Below are 21250 nucleotides of genomic sequence, written 5' to 3' on the forward strand. Positions count from 1 at the left end.
TAAACAAACAAATAAAAAAAAACCAGCGTCAAACAGAAGTCCTTCCAACCCATGACCCTGACTCTTGACATGCCAATGGCAAACACCTATAAAAGTGTAAGAGCAAGGAAGCACATAGCTGTACCTGCTTAGTAATCTCTCCTAGCTTTCTGCATCTCTAAGATTTCCAAGCTGCTGGTGACTTCTCTGTGGTCAGATGTCGGGGCTAGCCTGACTGAGGAAGACGAAATTGGCCTCGACAACATCCCACTATACCCGTGAGAAGATAAAAGATGTGGACGAAGAATGTTGTAACAGGTTTGAGTAAGTGCTAAGAGACTGAGAAAGAAGAGACTAAACAAGTGAATACCACAGAGCAGAAATTTGGCAAAAGAACAGTAGATGAAGTGGGAAATACAGTAGGAGCTCCAGCCAATCAGTATGTGAATAGAGGCAAATGGACAGAGTTATGGAGTGAAACGTTTTAGCAGCCTTAGTGCATGAACCGGTGGACAGATAAGAAAGGTTATAAAAGGGTATGTTTTTTCTGCTGCGCCAGCTCAGCCGTCTTGGCTTTTGTAACTTAATAAAGGCTGCCTTCTTACATAAACTCTTGTCGTGTCCCGTCCCAACCATGACAGTCAGACACCTTCGATGAATTTATTTTCCAATACTTTGTCTCATTTATTGAGTGAGATAAACTCTGTGCCCACAACGTCCAGTGGCAATGAGTTCTGACTTTAATGCACAGTGCAAGCACCTCCTTGTGTCTGGCCTGACACACTATTTTATTCTCTCTGGCTCCTGTACTATGAGAAACAGTGAAGAGTCATTCCCTGTTCAAACCCCCTCTGCATTAATCAGGTTTACAGATCTTTTTCCACATACTGCACCAGTTGTCTCTCTCCAGGCAAAAAACTCCTAGCCATTTACTCATTCTTCATATTAAGGAAAACCACCACTAACTGACTAAACCCTGGCTGTCTTTTCCTTTATCAGTCTGTGGCACTAGAAGATGGTCAACTTTTTGCTGTTCACTTGACATCTCCCAGGTCATCCAGGTCTAATTCTTAGGCTCTTCACAGCCAGCATCAAATAGCTCTTCCACTGTACACTTGGTATTTAATTTGCTTGAACATATACAGAAAATAAATCAGAATTACAAATAAAATCAGAGCAAAGCTGCTAGAGTCCAGTGAAAGCCAGGGCACACAAAAACACGTGGGACACTTGTTTGAGCGTGTTCAGTAACTGTCTCATTGCTCTCAAAAGTGTGTGAGGATTTGACATTGGATAATACAGTCATACTTACCCTCCTGATTTTACAGGAGGAAAAGCACAAAACAGCTTCAACTCCAAACAAAAATTTAATTTAACATAATGGAGTAGACTAGCAAAACAATCACTGACAGGGAAATTAGAAACGGCATTCATACCTGTGGGGTCAGTGAGCCCACATTTTCTAACATTTAAGGCAGATACTGCACAAAAGCACCATCACCTTCACAAACATATTAGGGCTTAAAGAATAGGCTTTTCAGGAAGTCTTGCACTAGCAATATCACCAAAGCTATACTGTGATAGCATAGCAGCCAGATAATCTCATCTCTCTGGCATCAGTGAGATTTTATAAAAATGGCTGTGATACCAGGTGTCTGTATGTATATATATACACACACATTTTAGAACTTTTGAACCAGTATAGCAGGTGTTATCTGAAAAATATCAGAGATTTACAGGGAAGCGATAGCATGGCCTTCAGAAAGTGCCTGGACAACTACATTCCTTCAGTGACATGCTGCTTTTTCTGCTTCCCCATCCTGCTTATCTGTTACTTTCACACAAAGGTTTGTTCTAAAGTTTGGAAAAAAAAAAAGTTTTTTATTTTACTTTTTTTTTTAAGAAAAACATTTTTCTCTGTGTATGTAGTTCTCAGATACACTTCTCTGTATACATATATTCAAAAAGATGACAAGGCAGATCTTTAAAAATAACTGCAATAGAGAATAATAAAAATCTCTTTAACACCAAGTTAAGTTTGCTTACTAGCAGTGCATGCCCTTCCCAGAGCTGCTAGGTCATGAAATCAAGAGTTTAAAAATCATCTAAAGTCAATTTTGTCTCAGTTCCTCTGAAAGCTGTAATGGGTCATATGGAAAAACAGAGCTAGGTATCTGAATTTGCAGTTATTTACACTGTTTATACTGTATTTAAACTGTTTTGAAACTTGCTTTGTGAGTCACAAACACTGAGTCAGGATCCGTGACTGGGTTCCCAGGAAAGAACTACCTCCCTCTTGCTTGCCACATCAGCTGGGGTCCCCTCATTCTGCGGTGCGCACTACCCTGCTCCAATCAAGGTAGCAGGGAAAAAGAGCCCATAGCGAGGCAATATGCCTATACCTCTTCCCTCCCCCTGCCAGACTTCTGCCAACAGCAGAAATGAGACTCACTGACTGGCTGCAGCTCAGGTTCAGCAGTGATGCTATGTCTCCCAAAGTTACCCTAACTACGTGAACAAATAAGTAGGTGTGCTCACTGAGCCCTGTTCCTCCTCCCGCCCTTACAACACCCACATTAACACAGACAGCAAAATCCATGCAAAGCTGGATTTTTAATACTAAAAATTGTTTCAATGTACTCTAACCAATCAGATGACTCTTTAACAGAAGGAAAACAGAAGCTCTAATGAGAGAACTGAAGCAAGTGGACAAGGTAGAATTTTACATAGCTTAAAAAGGAAGCAAGGAAACACAAGCAGAAACCTCAGTAGAGGTTCTGAAAAATAATTTATTTTTAAAAGATTCTATTATTGATGCCAGGTCCTGAACCTGACAGTTGCTGGAGAACTCCAGAACCACCTCACACCAAAGAACAAATACACAAACCAGAAACCTAAGGACAGCTTATCCTTTAAGAGGAGAGTGAAAATAAAATTTAAAAAAAAAAAAAAAAAAAGATAAATCATTGGTTCATGCTACAAAAATCCTGCTTCATTCAAGGAAGGTTATCCTTTAGGTGAATTCTGTGCTAAGGAAGGGAAGACTATTCTGAGAGCAACAGACCTGAATGAGCAAGAATCCACCTACGAACATGCTAGGAGGAGAGCTGAAGAGATTCCCCATGATCACCTTGGAGATTCTTTCTGACACACAAAAAAGATCTTCAGCACAAGTCATCAGCAAATTAAATGGCACAAATGAGAAATTCTGATTTATGGAAGATAGCCCATCTTTTATTGGCAGTTTAATGGCCTGCATCTTACCAAAAGGGAAATGAAAGTACAGGAGATCATGCAACCAGCAATCAGAAATATATTTTTTAAAAAGCACGCTACTCACGCATTTGGTTAAAAAAGAAAAAAAGATTACAAAGTTGCAAAATATGTGCCAAACAGAATTCTTTTTAAACTACAAAGGTAAAACATCACCAAAAATAAGCAACTAATCTTGCCTAAGTAGGAACTGCATTAGGTATCTTCTACTGAAGCTAGAAGAATCGGATACGTGGATGGACAGATCAACAGACCTTATTCAAAAAGAAGTAACTGAACCCCCAGACAAGGAGGAGGGAACCAGCATTATCAAAAACAGCATTAACCATTTCAGTTGTCAGAGGTCTCCACACTCTCAGAGAAAGCTACTGCACGCTAGACAGGCACATGCTATACTGCACAGAAATCGTAACAGCGGGTAAGATGCCTGACTCCTCAGATGCTCACATAAAATACCATAGGAAGCTCTGTTAGCATTATTCCAGCCTGAATGACATCCACACTATCTCAGACCTCTGGCAGTAAAAGGCACCTCTGAAGTTTCTAGTTGACTGTTTCTTGAACTTACTGTTACAGTCCAAACAGGGCAAGTTTGTTCAGTTTCCCCTGATACAGAAAAACTGTCACTGAACTCTGCACTAATTAAGATACAATCACTTAAATCACATGAGAATACACAGCTTAAAGTATAGACTAGTGAAACAGCAGCAACTGTAAAACTGGCTACTTCTTTTAAAAGTGGAAAAAAAATAAATCAAACCAGATGAAAAGAAAACATAAGTTATACACTAGCAAATTAATTTGATTCACAGAAGCCATGAGGCATTCAACAAAATAGCCAGGGCTACAAAAAGTAAAAGTAACCCTATGGGAAAGGGAGGGGAGAAAGTTAGTTGTAAAGAACAGAAATCTGTGAGAAGCAACCAAAAGAGGAACTCAGAAATCCATGGCCAAAAAGTTCGGACAGCAGGAATTATATATAATAAGAATGTGGAAACCAGATAACAGTATTCAATCATTCCTAGATGAAAGCAGTGAAGATGGACAAAGCATTCAATACATTTGTTCCAAATTTGTCAGAAAGTCCACTTACATAGACAAGCTAGTAAGTTCATATGAATTTAAGAAACAAGGCATGTAATTTAGTAATTATTAATTTATCAAACTACATCATGTCAAATCAATTGCTTAGATTTCAATTTTAGTGTTGCAATAGTACCTTGATGAACAAACTTTTCAAAAGGCACCCAGTCCCACATGTCACTGTGCCTAATGAACTCTAATGCAAAATCATCACTGAGCGTGCTGTGAACTGGTTCAAAAACAGATCTCACAACGTCATTACAAAGTCACTCAATAAACACATTTGTCATGCAGGGTGGCAGGAATCCCTCTGGTCCTGCACAGAATTTTATCAATAACTTGGATGAAAACAGAAGTCTCTGAAAATATACATGACTTGAGATGGGATGTAGAAGGGGAGAGTAGGAAGGAAAAGTAAGTTGTTAACACAGTAGAGCAGAACTGTTTCTCACAACACAGATAAAACGTTTGAAAATACCGTAAAAAAAAAAAACTATATTCAGAACAGGAAACATGTTACAAAAAACAATCTTGTGAAGAACTTCAAATCATGACTGAAACTATACAGTTTTACAAAAAAAGCGAAGAGTTCTCCAGGAAGCCTCCTGCTGCCATCTAGAGGGGACTGGCCAGCAGTGGGTTTAACCCTGTTTGGGCAGCCAATCAACAGTCAAGTCAAAAGGGCACTATTGAATTTCAATACACAATTCCTCTGGACCAAAATCACAAGTCCCTTAACTTTAACGAACAGATCTTTGGGATTTTTCTTCTTGTTCTCTCACTTACCTAAGTCTGTAAGAGAAAAGAACTTAAAGACAGTGTTAGGAAAAACAGTCCTAAGAAGCTCTTTTCAAACTCCACACGTAATTTTCTGCGAAAATTTTCCTACGATAAATGTATATTATGACACACAAAACATGCAAAGTAGCATAGCCTAAAGGAAAACAGACTTCAGTGACAAGAAGTAACAAACACGAGAGCTTTCATAAAGCTTGAAAATTCAAATTTCAGTTACTATAAAGGTTGTAACTGTTGGACCCCGGATATTTCCTTGTTCGCTCACTTTGTCTTCTTCCCATATTTATTTGTTCTCATAAAAAATAAATAGAAATGCATGCAACAAATATTGCTAAGGAAACAGCCACCTTGTTAGCTTTAATGTAACTCAGGCTCTGCTTAAACTCCATCTAGCAGGACAAAGCTGTCTGACACTTAGGCCTAGAGCTTAACCGAGAAAGCAAATCATCAGTCAGTCTTCGCACTTGACTCAGTTGTACACTGTTTAACTTCTACTCCACTAAATGCTTTACACAGCCTGAACAGATGTTAGCACTGAAACTAAAATAAACTTGCAGGGAGTGTGTTAAAATAGGCTTAATGATCTGATAATAAGAAAGCATCAGGATATCCTCGGTTTACAGTCAGGAAGACTCTAAAGGTAGATCTATTATTGCTTTTTGTTATCCTCTGAAAGGAAGGTGAAAGGCCTCTAAGTTTTAAAGCTTTTGGTGCTTTGTGTTGCCCAAGAGTAACTGCAACCAAGGTCTGCGCTAGTGCAAAATAAGCTGAAAAAGTGAAGTATCAATAAGGCAGCTCCTCCTTCAAAAAACTGATAAAAATTGACTGTTTGTAAGCGGGATGAAGGTCAACTTCAATGATATCACCTCCTGCCACAATTGAGTGTAGAAAAAAATAACAGCTACAGAAGCAGAAAACAGCATGAACACTAAGTGACAGGAGGATCCCATACACAAGTGAAAGTTTCACTGTGGAGGCAGCGCATGAAGTTTGACAGAAGTACTGCCACAAGTATTCTGAGAAATAGCTTTGTTTTTTTTTTTTGATTTCCGAGTGGGAAATCAAGCAAAGTGACCTGATTTATCTAAGGCAATGTTAAGTCAGGAACAGACATCTATGTGCCACTAGACAACACCAGACTGACATACAACCTCTTGTTATTTCTGCTGTTTCCCCTATGCAGGTAGGCTGTAAACGGGAGATGGAAGCTCACCCTCATCCTGTTTTGGAAGGTCACCAACTGTGACTGTCAGACATTTGCCAAATCTGCCAACACGTTCTTCTAGCTACAGATGTACCATGAGCGCACCCATTAGTGAGGTGATCTGCAGTGCAGTCAGTCACATCTGCGTACAGCACTTACATTCATCCAGTCCCAGCTGATAAGCCAGGTTCTGCAGGCCACGAACTTTTTCCATCAGGTTAGCTGTAGTGAGGCTCCCCAACTCTAAGAAGAGAAAAAACTGAATTTTAACACTGTCTATAGCCCTCTAGCGACGGTTTACCTGTTTACTACTTCACAGAGCATGTTCAAGTCATGCTTCTAACACGATCTATTTCCAGCGAACAGAGTATGTTTGAAATTCAAGCTGATGCCACCCTCAATTTTAATACTGAGAAAAGACCAGCTTTTGCTACTGAAAAAGACTGCCATAGATCTGATCCATAGTGTCATCTGCCACCATGGCAATGAGCAACTTGCCCCTAAATTTGGAAGTCAGAACTTCTAAGTTCGTACTGCTATGTGAACAAGCTACAAAAGAGGATGCAAGGGAATGGACTTACTATACATTAATAATGCGTGTTTAAGCACATTTCTCACAGCAAGTCGAAGCTAATTTGTCCCACTTTCACTTCGTAATAGTTTATCTGCATTCACATGAGAGGCAGAGCATGCTCAAAGATGTTTACTGAACACTAGCAGCTGTAACATGCAGCAAATCTACATGGTAGCTAGCCCTTCTGTAATTGCTCATACAGCCCTGTTGTTCAATTAGAGATCTTGGATCTCTGAGTGAAGACACACACATAGAGCACCTCTGCGCAAGCCAATCAACAAACCTAGGCTGCTCACCGAGTTTGATCAGCTGAGGCCCACCAAAAAATTCATGCTACTTTTCAAAATACAGCAGACCCCGCTACACTTATGTGGTGAGAGACTGGTAAGCGACATAACTGAATATATGTAATGTTACGCTGCTTCAGCTAGTTCCTGCTTGTTTTGAAAAACCATGCTGCCACTGGCATCTGGATATTCTCTTAGAGATAACTGGATTAATGAAAAATGTATATCATTAACAAGATAGACTCCCGAGCTGGAGAGTCTGCAAATGTGAAGGCAAGATATCTGAGACCACAGGGCCACCTCCAGAACATTTAAAGAACAAGTGTTTTAAGCCTTTTAAGTACTGAATTCCCATCTACTTTGGCAACCTTACTTCCTACCCGCAGTGTCCATACTCACCCTTTAACATATCAATATCATCATTTTCTAATTCAGCCATCCACTTAGGAGGAGAACTTGTAATAGGCTGTTCCGAAAAAAAAAAAACAAAAACACCATACTCAGTCAAGTGCATTTTTAGAATTACACAAAGAAGTTTGACCTCATACTGAAAACTAGTTACACTGACAGCAGAAAAATAAAAGCTCCAGGTGCTCCATAGAGATTTATTTTTATGTTTAATCTTGTTTTCTAGCTTCCCCTGGGCTTTCTAGAGTTAAAAACGGCACACTACCAACCACAAGCCAAAGTCAATATGAAAAGCAGGATTTCCTAAAGTTTAAAGCCTTGTATTTTTTCCAAGGTGTAATTCGCACCCACAGTAAATGCATAAGGTATAAAAAAAATACTAATAAAAGAGATATTAAAACCGAAAGCATTATGCTGGCACACACAGAAGCCCTAACTGAGATACGCTTTACAGCACAAAGCCGTGAAGCCCACGGGCGGGAGCAGCCGCTCGGCCGCCACAGGGGAGGGGAGGCGCGGAGGGGAAAGCAGCGATCACTCACGCTCTTGAAGGAGGCGGCGAACTCGGCAACACCGGGCACTGCGGAGAGAAAGCGAAGGGCAGCGGGGGTGAGCGCCTCCGCCGGAGTACCCCACCCCCACCCCGCCCGGCCCGCGCAGCTCCCCGCCGCCCCGGCTGACAGACGGCCGCGGGCCCGCCGCACTCACGCTGCTCGGGCCACAGGTCCGGGGAGGCGCGGTCCAGCTTCTCGAAGCTCAGCAGCGAGGCCTCCAGGTCGGCGCCTGCAACAGCGAGAGAGTGAGTGAGGCCCCGCCGGCGGGACGGGGAGGGGAGCGGAGCAGCGGCAGCGCCGCCCGGCTCTCGCGCCTTACCGTCCGTGGGAGCCGCCATCTTACCCGCCTCACGTGATGCGCCACCACTGCTCCCCGGACCCCACCCCCACGGCCGAGCCCGAGAGGGAGAGGAACAACAAACCACGCCCCAAACCCCACGTGTCGCTCTCGCCGCCACCGCCAGGAGGCGTTGCCGCGGGGCGGTGCTCGGCTGATCCTCGCGGCCAATCCACGGCTCTGCACGGGGGGTGGGGGGGTGCGATGGGCGGTGCCGACGGGTTTGCTGTCGGCGGTTGGCTGCGGACCGCGAGGGCCCCGCCGGAGCGGGGTTCGGAGAGGGCGAGGCCGGTGCGCGGGAGACCAATGACCGCGCGGGGGCGGTGCCCCTGGCGGGGGCGGGGCGAGGGGCACCGTCGGGGGGCGCGGTGCAGCGACCCTCGGCCAGGATGGCGGCGGCGGCGGCGATGGCGCGCGGCGCCTGGGGCGGGCGGCGGCGCGTGGCGCTGAGGGTGAGGCGGGGCGGCGGCGGTCCCTGGTCCCGCAGCGGCTCCCGCGGCTCGGGGGGGGGCCGCGGCGCGGGCGGCGGAGGGGGATCGCGGCCCGCCTGTCCTCGGGGCCCCGTGGGTGGGACGGTCCCGAGCGGGGAGCAGGCGATGGCGCCGCGGCGGGGGGTGGGTGGATGCTAGCCGGACTTGCGGGGGGTAAGGGTTGGCCGGGGGCGGTGCGGAGCCCTGCGGAACCGGGCCGGTCTGTGCTTCCCCTCCCTCCCAGCTGCCGCGGAGAGCCGGTGCCCCCTGGATCGCCTCAGCCACCGCCTCCTTCTCCTCCTCTTCGGTGGTGAGTGACCGTCCCGCGGAGCGGAGCCGGCGGGCGGGGGAGCCCGCGGGGCCTGTGGGGCGGCTCCGCCCGGGCTGGGGGGAGGCCGCGGGCGGGGGAGCCCGCGGGGCCTGTGGGGCGGCTCCGCCCGGGCTGGGGGGAGGCCGCGGGCGGGGGAAGGGCGCGGGAAGGCCCCGGGCGCCGCCGCTGTTCTCCGCGGCCGGCCGGAGGCTTCCCTCGTAAGGTCGTTTCTGCCAGCGCAGCGCAGCTCCGGTGCCCTCCCCGTGGCTCCGCGTTGGTGTGTCTGGAAGAGCCCTTTGGGATTGCCCGTGCCCGGGGCGCGGAGGGAAGGAGAAAAACGTTGAGCGTGGGATTTGCTCGCTGGGGCAGCTCCCTCGGCGGCCGCGGGGGAGCCGCCCGGGGGTCGCCTCGCGTTACTTCTTGTCAGTGGCTCAGCAGGGGCACCTAAAGGCGAGCTGTTAGCTCAGTTAATCGCGTCCCGACTCGTTTTCTCCGTGTTCCTTAAGTAGCACGCATTGTGCTACATGCACACCAGCCAACTTTTTTCCCGATTTTTAGATTTCTTTTACCATGTATAATATCTCTTCAGTAAGATCAGCCACAATGAATGCAGAATATATGACTAATGATAATGTGTGATAAAAGATTGTTTCAAGCTCTATGGGCTGGTTTCATGTCATCTATTCATGGCAGAGAGAGGATCCGTTTTCCTTGGGGCAGTATCAAACAACTTTAACTGTTAGAGTGCCTTTTTTCGTCCGGTATCCATGGCTGTATGCTCTCCAAGTTCTGAACAGCTAAATCATGACTCTCCAAATAGTCTGCTTTGCCGCAGTCCTTGTTCCCACAGCAGGCTCCTTCTCTACAGAATAAAGGTGGTGATCTTATGGAAGAAAGTGTGGTCAATCTTAATTCAGCATTTCCTGGCTTGCTTAAAATATTTTTTCTTTGTCTGTGCAATTTCTAGATATCTTTTTTAAGCAATTTGTAGAAACATAAATTCTGTTGCACTGAAGTCTACATGGGTCATAAAGCACTGGAGCATTGGAGCCACGGCAGATACATGGCACTTGGGCCAATGGAGTGACTGATAGCAGTAGGAGTTTGTCATTCTTTAAGCCAGCACTAGAAGACCTTTTCTGACAGTCAAGCAACTCAATCAAGGGACTTGGATTTTCTGTGCTTCCTTCCAGGCTCTAGAGGGGATTGCGTTTTCATAGGCACAGACTTCTGCCTCTCTTGCCCAAGTGTAATTCCAGCTACATAACCATATGCAGCTTTTGATTTTTGATTCACTCCTGGTGTTACCTTCCAAATCACTAGGTCTTGTTTATCCATTAACAGCCTTACTTTTCACTTCTCATCCTAGCTTTCTCATCTCCAAGCTTTCTCAGCTTGTCCCAACTCTCATTGCTGTTCACTTTTTTCACTCTCATGCACTTTTCACTGTCGTTACTTGTCCAGCCAACACCATTTATATTCCTGATTCTTCCTCTGATCTCTTTCCCTTCATTACACCTTGGATAGCATCCAAATCCTCATCTCCTTCTCATAATTCCACATCCTAATTTCTTCAAAGAGTTTCCTGATGTATTTGGGTTTATATCCCAGTTATGTTCATCTGTCCCATTTCTGCTCTTCACACAGCAGATCAGTTTCCCCTTCCTCTTATCTGTTCTCCCCAAGGCACTGTTGTGTGGCATGATTGACTGGTTCTTGCTTTCTCCTAGTTCTTTCCTTTGTACCCAATACGAACTTCTAGTTTCTTAATTTATACAGTCCCGATCTGATTTCCTGCATGATGTAATTTTTTTTCCTATCCAGAGCTAGTTACAGCTTCTGCCTCTGCTTTTCTTTCTGCCCTATGTTTGTCTGAACGCCTTATTCCGGATTTCCCTTTTCTCTTCTCTGCATCTGAGCTGGAAAGTTCTGTTTTCTGTGCTGCCTGCCAGGACAGTCACGGTGAACTCAGCAGATGCAGATGCCTTGCTTTTAGTTGTAGGACCAAGTGGGGAGTGGGAGAAGTCCAATTGTATGCCTGTAGCTGTGAGCTGGGGAGGCGAACCCACTTAGTGGCGTGGTGAGAAGGAAACACACAGTACAGTATGCACTGGGTACATGGAATTCTCACAAGGGGGATGAACTGTTCTTCTGAACATCTATGAATTGCAGTTTTTCAGTTTTCTAACTTAGTAAACTTTTGGTGATTAAATAGATTGAAATAGTTCCGGACATAAGCGTAGCAATGTATTTTTTCTATAACTGCTTTTAGAAAGAATTTTGGCCATTTTGGAGTAAAGTGAGAGGAAAATGGAGCAGAGAGCATGAAAAATTTCAACCTAAGCAGTTACCTGGGTCTTGCTGTAAATACTGGATCTAGAGTATGTAGTGGGCAGCATAGCAGTAACTGATGAAGGCTTGCATGTTGTAAGGCACACTGGTATTTAGGCACCTGGAGACAAAGAGCACTCACTGTCCAGTGGTTTTTTCCTCCACAGCCAACAACCAAACTATTCATTGATGGGAAGTTTGTTGAGTCCAAAACTACTGAATGGATTGATATCCACAACCCGGTAAGTGAAACGGTCTCAGCTTATATATTGGTGATCACTGTGGAACAAGTCTCTGTGCCTCTGTTCAAGCATTTGGCAAAAGGGGAAGGTACATACATCTCTTGAGAAAGGCTTAGACTTGGAGCTCAGGGTGGGTTTAGCGCTGTGTAATTGCTTCTCGGTTTCTTTTTTATATGGAATTGGGAAAGTGGTGACCTCCTGTATCGCCTGTGTAGCAAAACCCTGATCTCCGGAAAAGAAGCTTAAACTCTGCTTACATTTTTTTTGCTCATAGAAAGGCTCTGTGATCAGTATGCCAAATTTCTGACGGGTTTCTTTCACCCTATATGTGAAATCAACCAGGTGTGATTTGATGCCAGCTGAATGTAAAGTCTTGATAGAGACTGATTTCACTCTCAGACCAAGGTACAATATCCTGACAGCTGAAGTTCCTTTCCATTCAGAGAGCTTCTGTGTGTGAGCCACAATATTCACAGTGAATTTGGAGGTTGGGTGCTATGCAGTGCAAAATAACCTTAGATTAGTAGCACTTGTACTTGTCCGAGTCCTCCACCAAAGACAGGTGGAAATGAGGTTGCACTCAGAATTCTGAGCCTTCTGACGCCCCTGGTAAGCATTTGCACAGCAGTTTCTAAAACTTTCTCTATAAAGCCCTATTTTGATTTGCTTTGTGGAAGTGATCAGTGAGCCACATTCATGAAGCTCACTTGGTCTCTATGTGGCGACCAATGTTCTTGTTTAATTTTCTTTCTCTTGTTTTGAGTAGTTTCTCTCTTAGTGATGTACCTGATATTTTTGTGTTATCCAAACAGACTTAAATTTTTTAAGAGTGCATTAGAAGGAGGTTAAACTGATAAAGACAAGATTTTAAAGGTAAAATACTGTAGAACTAAGGTTGCTTGTAAAAATCTTCCTTTGGCCTAGTGGTCCAGGTGAACTGGCGTCAGTGCCAATTGCACAGCCACGTACCGCTTTTTCCAAAGGAACCTTGCTTCATTTAATGCACAAGAGGGACAGCAGGTGAGCCAAGATGATGCAGAGGGAAAAGACTATAGTCCACAGAAACCTTTGCCTTATGCTTTCTAGAAGCTTCAAGGTAGACAAGTCATTTCAACTACAACTCGGAATACAGCGCTGCATTTGCAGCTTTCTGGGTGCCTAATTTGAGATGGTAGAGTGCAGGTTTTCAGAACTATTCCAGTTGTAGTCCAGGCCTTTTGCGTGTACCAAGGAAGGAGTCTCTTTCGGGCTCTCCCCTCAGAAGTACAGCTCCTTGTAGAACAAGGATAAGAGGCGTGTGGTGTGAAAGGACCATTGAATGGTTGGCAGGAACAGATGGAAAAAGCTGAGTTTTGACACAGTTTGTTTTTTCCTTCAGGCCACAAATGAAGTGGTTGGCCGTGTACCAAAAGCCACAGCCAGTGAGATGGAGGCAGCTGTGGCTTCTTGCAAAAAGGCTTTTTGGAACTGGTCAGAAACATCTGTTTTGAGTCGCCAGCAAATCTTCCTGCGTTATCAACAACTCATCAAAGACAATCTGGTGAGACACCACGGCTGTGTGTGATGGCTGTTGCTGAATGCGTTGCAGATGACTTTAGGAATGAAATTGAGAGACTTGGGTTTACAGAGTTCTTGGTCAGGCATTGTTGCCATCATTGAGGAGCCAACTGAGACACTGTTGTTGAGAGGTGTAGCAAAGCATTCTCCATCAAATGGGGACAGAGAGGCAGTGCTTCTTAGGGAATATTATTCTGCATTTGTCCCGTTACGAAAAGACCACAAGAGGAACTTTCAGCCTTGATGGAGAATGTGCCAGTTGATAGAGAGAAGTGGGAGAAGTATGTTACTATGTCTTTTTCGGTGATTGCTTTTTCGGTGTGTCTGTGGTGTGATACCCGAAAGCTGTAGCATACAACCCAATCCACAGTTGTTTTTTCTAAATGTTACCTCTGTGGCTTATTGGCTTCTTGTCTACAAGGAGCAAGTCAGTCAGTGTAGGCTTTTCCAGGTTCTGCTCAGTCTGTTCAATTGTGATGTTCAACTCTGTTAAACTGTCTTACGCTTACACATTATTTCATGGGCAGACACCTTTCTAATGTTCATAAACTTCGTGTTTTCTGTTTTCAGAAAGAAATTTCAAAACTCATCACCTTTGAGCAAGGAAAGACCCTGGCTGATGCTGAGGGAGATGTGTTCCGAGGCCTCCGTAAGCTGCTGGCTCCTCCTGTTAAAAAAGGGGCTTTGAGGACCCACAGGAAGGGAGGATGTCTCCTGAGCAACTGATTGCTCTGGGAGTCTGTACATGTAGCTCCCTTCACAGCCTCCTACTGAAAGAAAAGGGGCAATTGTAACTCTAACCTGAAAAGTTCCCTTAGATAGAGTTTCCTTAAATCACTTCCAAGTTGTTAGATCCTTCCTTTTCCTAGGAGTGACTACAAATTGTTGTAGAGGGATAAGAACTTCTCACTTGTGCTCAGATGTCTAAGGCTGAGTCCCAGATGGTACAATAATACTATACTGCGCTTCTTTTACTGGGGCTGTTGTGTCTGTGCTCCTATCACAGTGGCATATAATGCACTCGAGAGAATCCATTCACTATGAGCTCACAATGCTTGTCAGAGCGAAGGGATTTTCTGGAGCACAGTGAGTTTTAAGTTGTGGGAAGCGAGTCTGGAAGAAAGACTTGGGTCAAGGCAGTGGTGAGAAGGGAGTTCAGGGACTAATTGTTAACTGATCATCCAGCGGCATATTGCCCTTTCTGCTGCAGAGGTGGTTGAACATGCTTGCAGTGTGACATCCCTCATACTGGGAGAGACCATGCCCTCCATCACTAAAGACATGGACACTTGTACCTACCGTCTGCCTCTGGGCGTGTGCGCTGGAGTTGCACCGTTCAATTTCCCAGCCATGATTCCTCTTTGGATGTTCCCCATGGCTATGGTTTGTGGAAACACCTTCTTGATGAAACCATCCGAGCGTGTACCAGGAGCACTCATGTTCCTTGCCAAGCTGTTTCAGGATGCTGGTGCCCCTGATGGGACCTTGAACATCATCCATGGACAACATGAAGGTAATAATAGTCCTTCTTGGGAGATGACCAGAGTGTATTAAGTGTTGTGGTGTATGTTCAGTGGAGGTATCATTTAGAGAGTCTGATACTGCTGCTGTTAGATAGATTTTGACAGATGTTTCAGACCTCTTGGTGGAGGTGAAGGGAGATGACTGGGAGATTCTCTGCCATCTTGCATGAAATCTTTCAGGAGATATGGTGGACAAGATTTTAGGGGCTTGGGTCAGAGTTCCTGAGGCATGTAAGTGCTCAAATTCTATTTAGCAACCTAAGCTCCAACTGAAATAAGTGGATAAATCATCTTGGTTTCCCAAGGAAGCCTGAACAAGAATTAAATGCCTCACTGAATATGCAGTGGATGCAAGTATTCTAGTTGCTAATGTGATGGTTTTTACAGCACACAAGTAGCTTCAGAACGTGAGGATACGAATAGACAAGAGTAACTTCGCTTCAGTTGCTTGGGCACTTTGGGAGATGCCCAAAACGTGAAGAGATAGCAAAGAGCCAGGTATATGAGGACAGGGGCAGGAGTACACGTGCTGAGAAATTAGTGGAGAGATGCATAGGCAGGCAGTAGGGAAACTCAGATGTAGGGAACACAGAGGCAAAAATTTCAGTAAGAAGAAAGATACATAGGTTTAGCACTGTGGGGATGGGAACAGAGGGGAGCATTTGTGCACCACAGTTATGATGTATTATTTCCTATTTGAAGCTGTGAATTTCATTTGTGACCATCCGGATATCAGAGCAATCAGCTTTGTGGGATCTAATCAGGCTGGCGAGTACATCTATGAGAGAGGATCCCGGAATGGCAAGAGAGTCCAGGCCAACATGGTAATGCCTCTGAACGGAGCACTCTTCAGCACATAGACTGCCTCTGTCTCCTGTGAATGTTAAAGAGAGACCATGCTGCTCAGCAGCAGAAGCTGATTTTGCTACTGGTAGTTAAGTGATGAGGCTGCCCTTCTTGCCAGCCTATTGGTAGCAGAGTCATAGCTACTGTGTGAAGATACTGCCAGAGAGCTAGAGAAGAAGTGGGTTGGGGTGGTTCATAATGGGAGACTGTGTATGTGTTATATTTCAGGGAGCCAAGAACCATGGTGTGGTGATGCCTGATGCCAATAAAGAGAACACCTTGAACCAGCTGGTTGGAGCTGCTTTTGGAGCCGCAGGCCAACGCTGCATGGCCCTGTCTACAGCAATTCTAGTGGGAGAAGCTCAGAAATGGCTGCCAGAGCTTGTGGACAGAGCCAAAAATCTACGTGTAAATGCAGGTACAGACCGTGATAATTTCTTACGAGGTACTTCACTTCTGTACAACTGTAGCTTTTTAGGTCAGTGTATCTGCCATACTACAGTGTGTCCCTTGGAGCTGTTGGCACCAAGGGTTTGGGGTGTAGAGGTAGGAGCTAGCAGATTGTCTGGATTGGGAAACACAGCCCTAGGCTTGGAGTTAGGAATGTGTAGGAAGGCTTGGCAGTACGACTGTGATGCACGGTTTACAAGGTCGGTCTTGTTTTAACTGGAGCTTTGAGATTATGTCCTGTGTTTAAGTCAAACCTACCATTTATATAGCAACCTCACTTAGAGATCCGTCCAATTTGTAGTAAGCATGCAATAAAAAGGAAAAATGGAAACAAGTACCTTGGAAAAACTAGATTGTTATTAATTCTAGGAGAACTATCTTTTGTTTATGTTCAATAAGTCCTGCAAAGGGGAAACGTTTCCTTTCTGAGAAGAATCTGTTGTTGAATTTTGGCTTCCTGGTGATGTAAAATTATATTTATGCTTACAATTTCTCTTATTTGTTGATTGTGAGAGTTGCAGGGTATTAGTCCTGTTTGTTAATGTCTCAAATCTTTGTTCTGTGTCTCGGAAACATCAGGATTTTCAGATTTTTCCTGCCAGAGTAGTTACCTTCATGATGCCTGTGAAGAGGAAGCTGTTAGGGTTAAAAATGTGATGAATCTGCCTCTTCACAGGAGACCAGCCTGGAGCAGATCTAGGGCCCCTAATCAGTCCCCAAGCTAAGGAACGGGTTTGCCATCTGATTGAGAAAGGAGTAAAAGAAGGTGCCAGCCTTCTTCTGGATGGACGCAACATCAAAGTGAAGGGCTATGAAAATGGCAATTTTGTTGGGCCAACAATCCTGGCCAATGTCAAGGTAAGGGGACCAAAACCAGTGCTTGATACTGTATATTGCAGGGTCAATTGAAAAATGGGTTACCCAAATCAGTCAGTAATCAATAATCACCAGGTCAAAAGTCTGTAAGTGGCTCAGCCTTCCCTTGCACAATTCCAATGAAGTGCTCATTGTAATGCTGTTGTGGGGGGGATAAAAGGATTTGCAGTAGTGCAAGGTACTCTGAACAAGGTTAATGATCTTAACTTGAATGGGTTGCAGCTAATTAAAAGAAGATATGGGCAGTTTGTACTGTGTTAAACTAAATGTCCATCAAGCGTAGTGTACTCTCTGTAGTAATGGCCAGCAGCAGGTGCCTAAGGAAGAGTATGATGAACAACCAAACTTGCAGTTTTTGTTCCTCCGTTATACATTGCTGCAGTTTGCAATTTGAGGACTTGCAGAAACAGAAGTTAATTATTTGTGGAAATCTTCACGAGAATAATATAGGATAAGATACAAAATCTCTTTGTTGTTGAATATATTCACAACTTCATTGAGTCAGCCTCTCAATAAAATGGATGGTGTGCACAGATGGACACAACTACTGGGGAGTATTCTTTGCCAGGCACACATCCACTTGAGTTTTCGTACCTAAATTCATTCTTTTATGTTTATGCAATTAACTGGTTTGATTTCCTTAATATTTAAGTATTCATGGGCCTTTTGGTGAGTGATTCCATGATAGCAAACCAATCTTGACAATGCTACTATTGTACTTCGTATTCTTGGGATTTTATTGATCTTATGCTATTATATAATTCAGGCTTTTAATCTCTCTCAGAATTTTCTTGCCTTCTTTTCATTAAATATCTTAAAATGCTTCGCTTTCCTGGGATGTGTCATAAATATTGTTAGGTATTCAAAAGTAAAAGTTTCACTGAGATTTTGTGATTCTTAGTTTTCTTATACAGTGGTTAATACTATGGTAAGGCACATAAAACTTACAACTTGTCAAATGAATATTTTGTAGCTCGCCGTATTAGCTATTAGCGATTAAAGTACTCTCCAGCTGATAGTTTTGTATTTGTCAGATGTTGCTAGTTATCAGCCATAAATCCTGGACACTGAGTTGGAAAGGCTAGCAGGTTCTAGTCACTTTGTCAACAAAGAACTGAAGTAAACTATCCTGATTTAATCCCAGTCTTGATCAGCCTTGGTCAGAGTAGACCTGTAAGTGAGGTTAGGCAGGCTGTGAAAGCAGAAGGCTCTCTGGGGATGAAAAGTGGTACCCTCTTTAGTGGACTAGGTAGATGGCAGGGCATGGGAAATGGTGAAAAGGCAAGGAGGACTGAAGGATGGCCTGTGGCAATGCACTATGATGGGTGATCCTAGGAATATCCTCAGCATTAGCGGCATGTGTGTTTATTATATCCTATTTACTAGGATATTTTTATTATGTCCTATATACAAGCTGCTTTTTCTGCTGTTTGTCTTGGCAGCCAAACATGACTTGCTACAAGGAGGAAATCTTTGGGCCCGTCTTAGTGGTTCTGGAAGCAGACACCTTGGATGATGCCATTGAGATGGTGAACAATAACCCCTATGGAAATGGAACTGCAATCTTCACCACCAATGGAGCCACAGCTCGGAAATATTCTCACTTAGTAGATGTGGGGCAGGTATGTTCAAACTAGAATTGTTGCTGTTAGTACTCACCATCTACAGTGGGTAGCCGTCCAGCTGTAGTGGCTAATCGCTGACTGCTCAGCCAGCAGTACCCGGCCTCAGATGTAAGGAAACAAAATGCAGTAGCTTTTGGAGGGTACTCTGCAATCTGCGACTTCTTGTGATTAATATGGCAGCTTTCCTTTGGTTTAGGTGGGCGTCAATGTTCCAATCCCAGTGCCTCTGCCCATGTTCTCTTTCACCGGCTCTCGTGCTTCTTTCAGAGGGGACACCAATTTCTATGGCAAGCAGGTAACCTACTGATTGAGAGTACTCTGCTGGGTTGAACTGTGATAAATTACATTACAAATGGCAATGGGGAGATGGTCGTCAGGCCTCATTAGTAAGGAGACTGAAGCTGTCTCAACCAGGAAGCTGAAGACCAGCCAGTGATTATAGCCACTGATTTTTTTCCTTAGATGTAAAAAAGCAAGGGTTTTTTTTGGAGATTTGAGAAGGGAGCAAGAACTAAGTAGCAAGCTTTCTCATAGAACCAGAATCTTTGAGGAACTGGTAAAAGGAACAGGCTGACAAGAATTGTTCCCACAGAGGAAAACTCAGCCCTCTGTAGATAAGCAAAAACTGTTTGATACACCGCTAGTGCAGACCTGAAGAATTCATAAGGCCAAACATCTTATCCTTGGGTCTCTCCTTTCCTCTAGGGAGTGCAGTTCTACACACAGCTGAAAACTATCATTTCTCAATGGAAAGAGGAAGATGCTACTGTTACCAAGCCTGCTGTGGTTATGCCAACTATGGGAAACTAAATCAGCCTTTGCAGTTGCTGTTCCTGGTGCCCTTCTTCTATGCTGCACTTCCCAGCTTTGTCCTGACTATCACCATTTCTTTGGGAATGAATAGAAAGCTCCATTTTCTCAAGGACTTCTGTGTCTGTGCAGATCAGGCAGGCTTACGTAACGCACAGTCTGGGTCTTACATTGCTGTCAGTGTTTTTTGGCTAGCTGAAATCAAGTTTTTTCCTATCACAGATGAAACAACCTTTTGTAATTGAAAGGGCAGACACTGAGATTGGTCTTAATTTCTGTCACTTTCCAGACCCTCTGAACTTGAACATTACTCTGGTCTCCACTGTAGCCTTAGTGACTCACTCCTGGCTACATCTTGTAGCAGTTTTTTTTACCTCTTTATCTTACATGTTAAGATTTCGAGTTCACGTTACTCAAAGATGAGTACTCATTTTGAGTGACATAACTGGGACCTTAGGTGTCTCATAGAAGTGACTTTACATAAACTGAAGACAGCAAGTTTGGGAATTGAAAATGTCAGTCTTTCATCTGTTGAGCAGTTTCCAAAACACTTGGGAAATAGCTTTCTAAGGATTTTTCAGGAAAGCATATGTGATTTCTTGTCTGAGGATGAAAGAAATTCCTGAACGGTACAGTGACCTTCACTGTGCCTCTGACAACTTGAAGTCTTCTGTTCCTCCTGTGCATGTGGTTTGTACTCTCCAGCTTGCCATCAATTCCCTTATACCTGGAAGTTGTTTGGTGCCTTTTTACTGTGCTAACAGATATGTATATGCCTGCAAGTCCTGTAACATAATGAAACTGTGGAAGCAGAAACATAAGCACATGTATGTTTCTTCATGTCACAGCATCATGTGGGCCTGGGTAGAAGAGAGAGTGAGTAGGCGGGTCACTGGGAAGAAGAACATTTTTTTTAATCACAGAGCAGCCAGGTCTGTTCTGTTGGTTTCTCTTCCTGACTATAGCTGCGTTGCTTGGGTTGATTGATCGACTCCTTGTCACATTTGCTCAAACACAGTCACATTCTCTAGGGACTGCAGGTCCCCTTACTAGAGAAGGGTAAGACTTGATACACCCTGGTTTTAACAATCGGTGCATCTGGAGCTGGAGAGCCTGTATTTTTATTCCTGGCTCCTGGAAGATGATGCAGCCATGAGGGATCTGCAGGGATCTCATTCAGGCACCCGTGGGAACTAGTATTATTCTAATGATTGTAACCATTAATCGTTCGAAGTTAACAACCTGAATGTGAACACTTTGTATCCTGCCTTCTGGTAAAGATGCTTTGTAACTGACAGTTATGTGTTAGTGCAATTGCGGTGCATACACTAATATTTGTATCTTGTTTTTTTCCTCTGCTGTACCCTAGAGGGAAATTCTCACCTTGCAATTTGATTACAAATTAAAAACATGCTAATGCATTTCTGCAGAATACGACCATTCCTTGATAAGACATTATATAGGTGTGATGTTGACTTTATTCCCCTCTTTGCAGAGGCTGGTCTGTGACTCCTGTAACCCATGTATACATCTTCCTTTTACAGTATTTCAGGGACCTCTGTGCGGATTTCCCCATACAGCATTTCAAGGAATGCCTTGTTTTCTGTTTCCACATACACATCATTTGATCACAAAAGCTCTTAAGCTTCACACAAATGACTATTACAAGCTGAAAACTAAATATATCTTCATCAAATTACAGCAACACATACA

General features: G+C 44.1%; 2 protein-coding genes across 3 annotated transcripts in view; one reads left to right on the plus strand and one right to left on the minus strand.

Moving 5' to 3' along the window:
• LIN52 (lin-52 DREAM MuvB core complex component) overlaps positions 1–8498 on the minus strand; it is a 47080-nt gene extending 38582 nt beyond the window's left edge. The window contains exons 1-5 of the mRNA XM_086462264.1: positions 8480–8498; positions 8315–8389; positions 8149–8186; positions 7598–7664; positions 6497–6580 (exon numbers count right to left, since the gene is read on the minus strand). Coding sequence (XP_086318390.1) covers positions 6497–6580; positions 7598–7664; positions 8149–8186; positions 8315–8389; positions 8480–8498 — 283 coding nt within the window. The remainder of the gene's footprint in view (positions 1–6496; positions 6581–7597; positions 7665–8148; positions 8187–8314; positions 8390–8479) is intronic.
• A 388-nt stretch (positions 8499–8886) lies between these two features.
• Positions 8887–20969, plus strand: ALDH6A1 (aldehyde dehydrogenase 6 family member A1). 2 transcript variants are annotated; one of them, XM_086463381.1, is made up of 12 exons: positions 8887–8949; positions 9212–9277; positions 11776–11850; positions 13229–13390; positions 13978–14056; positions 14618–14920; positions 15633–15754; positions 16005–16194; positions 16903–17084; positions 18545–18724; positions 18924–19022; positions 19433–20969. In XM_086463381.1, the coding sequence occupies exons 1-12, from the start codon at positions 8887–8889 to the stop codon at positions 19535–19537; spliced, it is 1626 nt and encodes a 541-aa protein (XP_086319507.1). In that variant the 3' UTR covers positions 19538–20969. The 2 variants fall into 2 exon arrangements, with proteins under 2 accessions (XP_086319507.1, XP_086319508.1); XM_086463382.1 differs by having other exon boundaries at positions 8902–8949; positions 9212–9274.
• The last annotated feature ends 281 nt before the right edge of the window (positions 20970–21250 follow it).

This window comes from Leptosomus discolor, chromosome 3 (genome assembly GCF_034619465.1).
Source record: "Leptosomus discolor isolate bLepDis1 chromosome 3, bLepDis1.hap2, whole genome shotgun sequence".
NCBI classification, from domain to species: Eukaryota; Metazoa; Chordata; class Aves; order Leptosomiformes; family Leptosomidae; genus Leptosomus; species Leptosomus discolor.

Excerpts from the sequence above, each read along its gene's own strand:
- ALDH6A1 (XM_086463381.1), top strand. The coding sequence starts at position 8,887 with ATGGCGGCGGCGGCGGCGATGGCGCGCGGCGCCTGGGGCGGGCGGCGG. Across the intron at positions 9,278-11,775 it reads CCTTCTCCTCCTCTTCGGTG|CCAACAACCAAACTATTCAT; the intron begins GTGAGTGACCGT and ends TTTCCTCCACAG. Across the intron at positions 18,725-18,923 it reads ACTTAGTAGATGTGGGGCAG|GTGGGCGTCAATGTTCCAAT; the intron begins GTATGTTCAAAC and ends CCTTTGGTTTAG.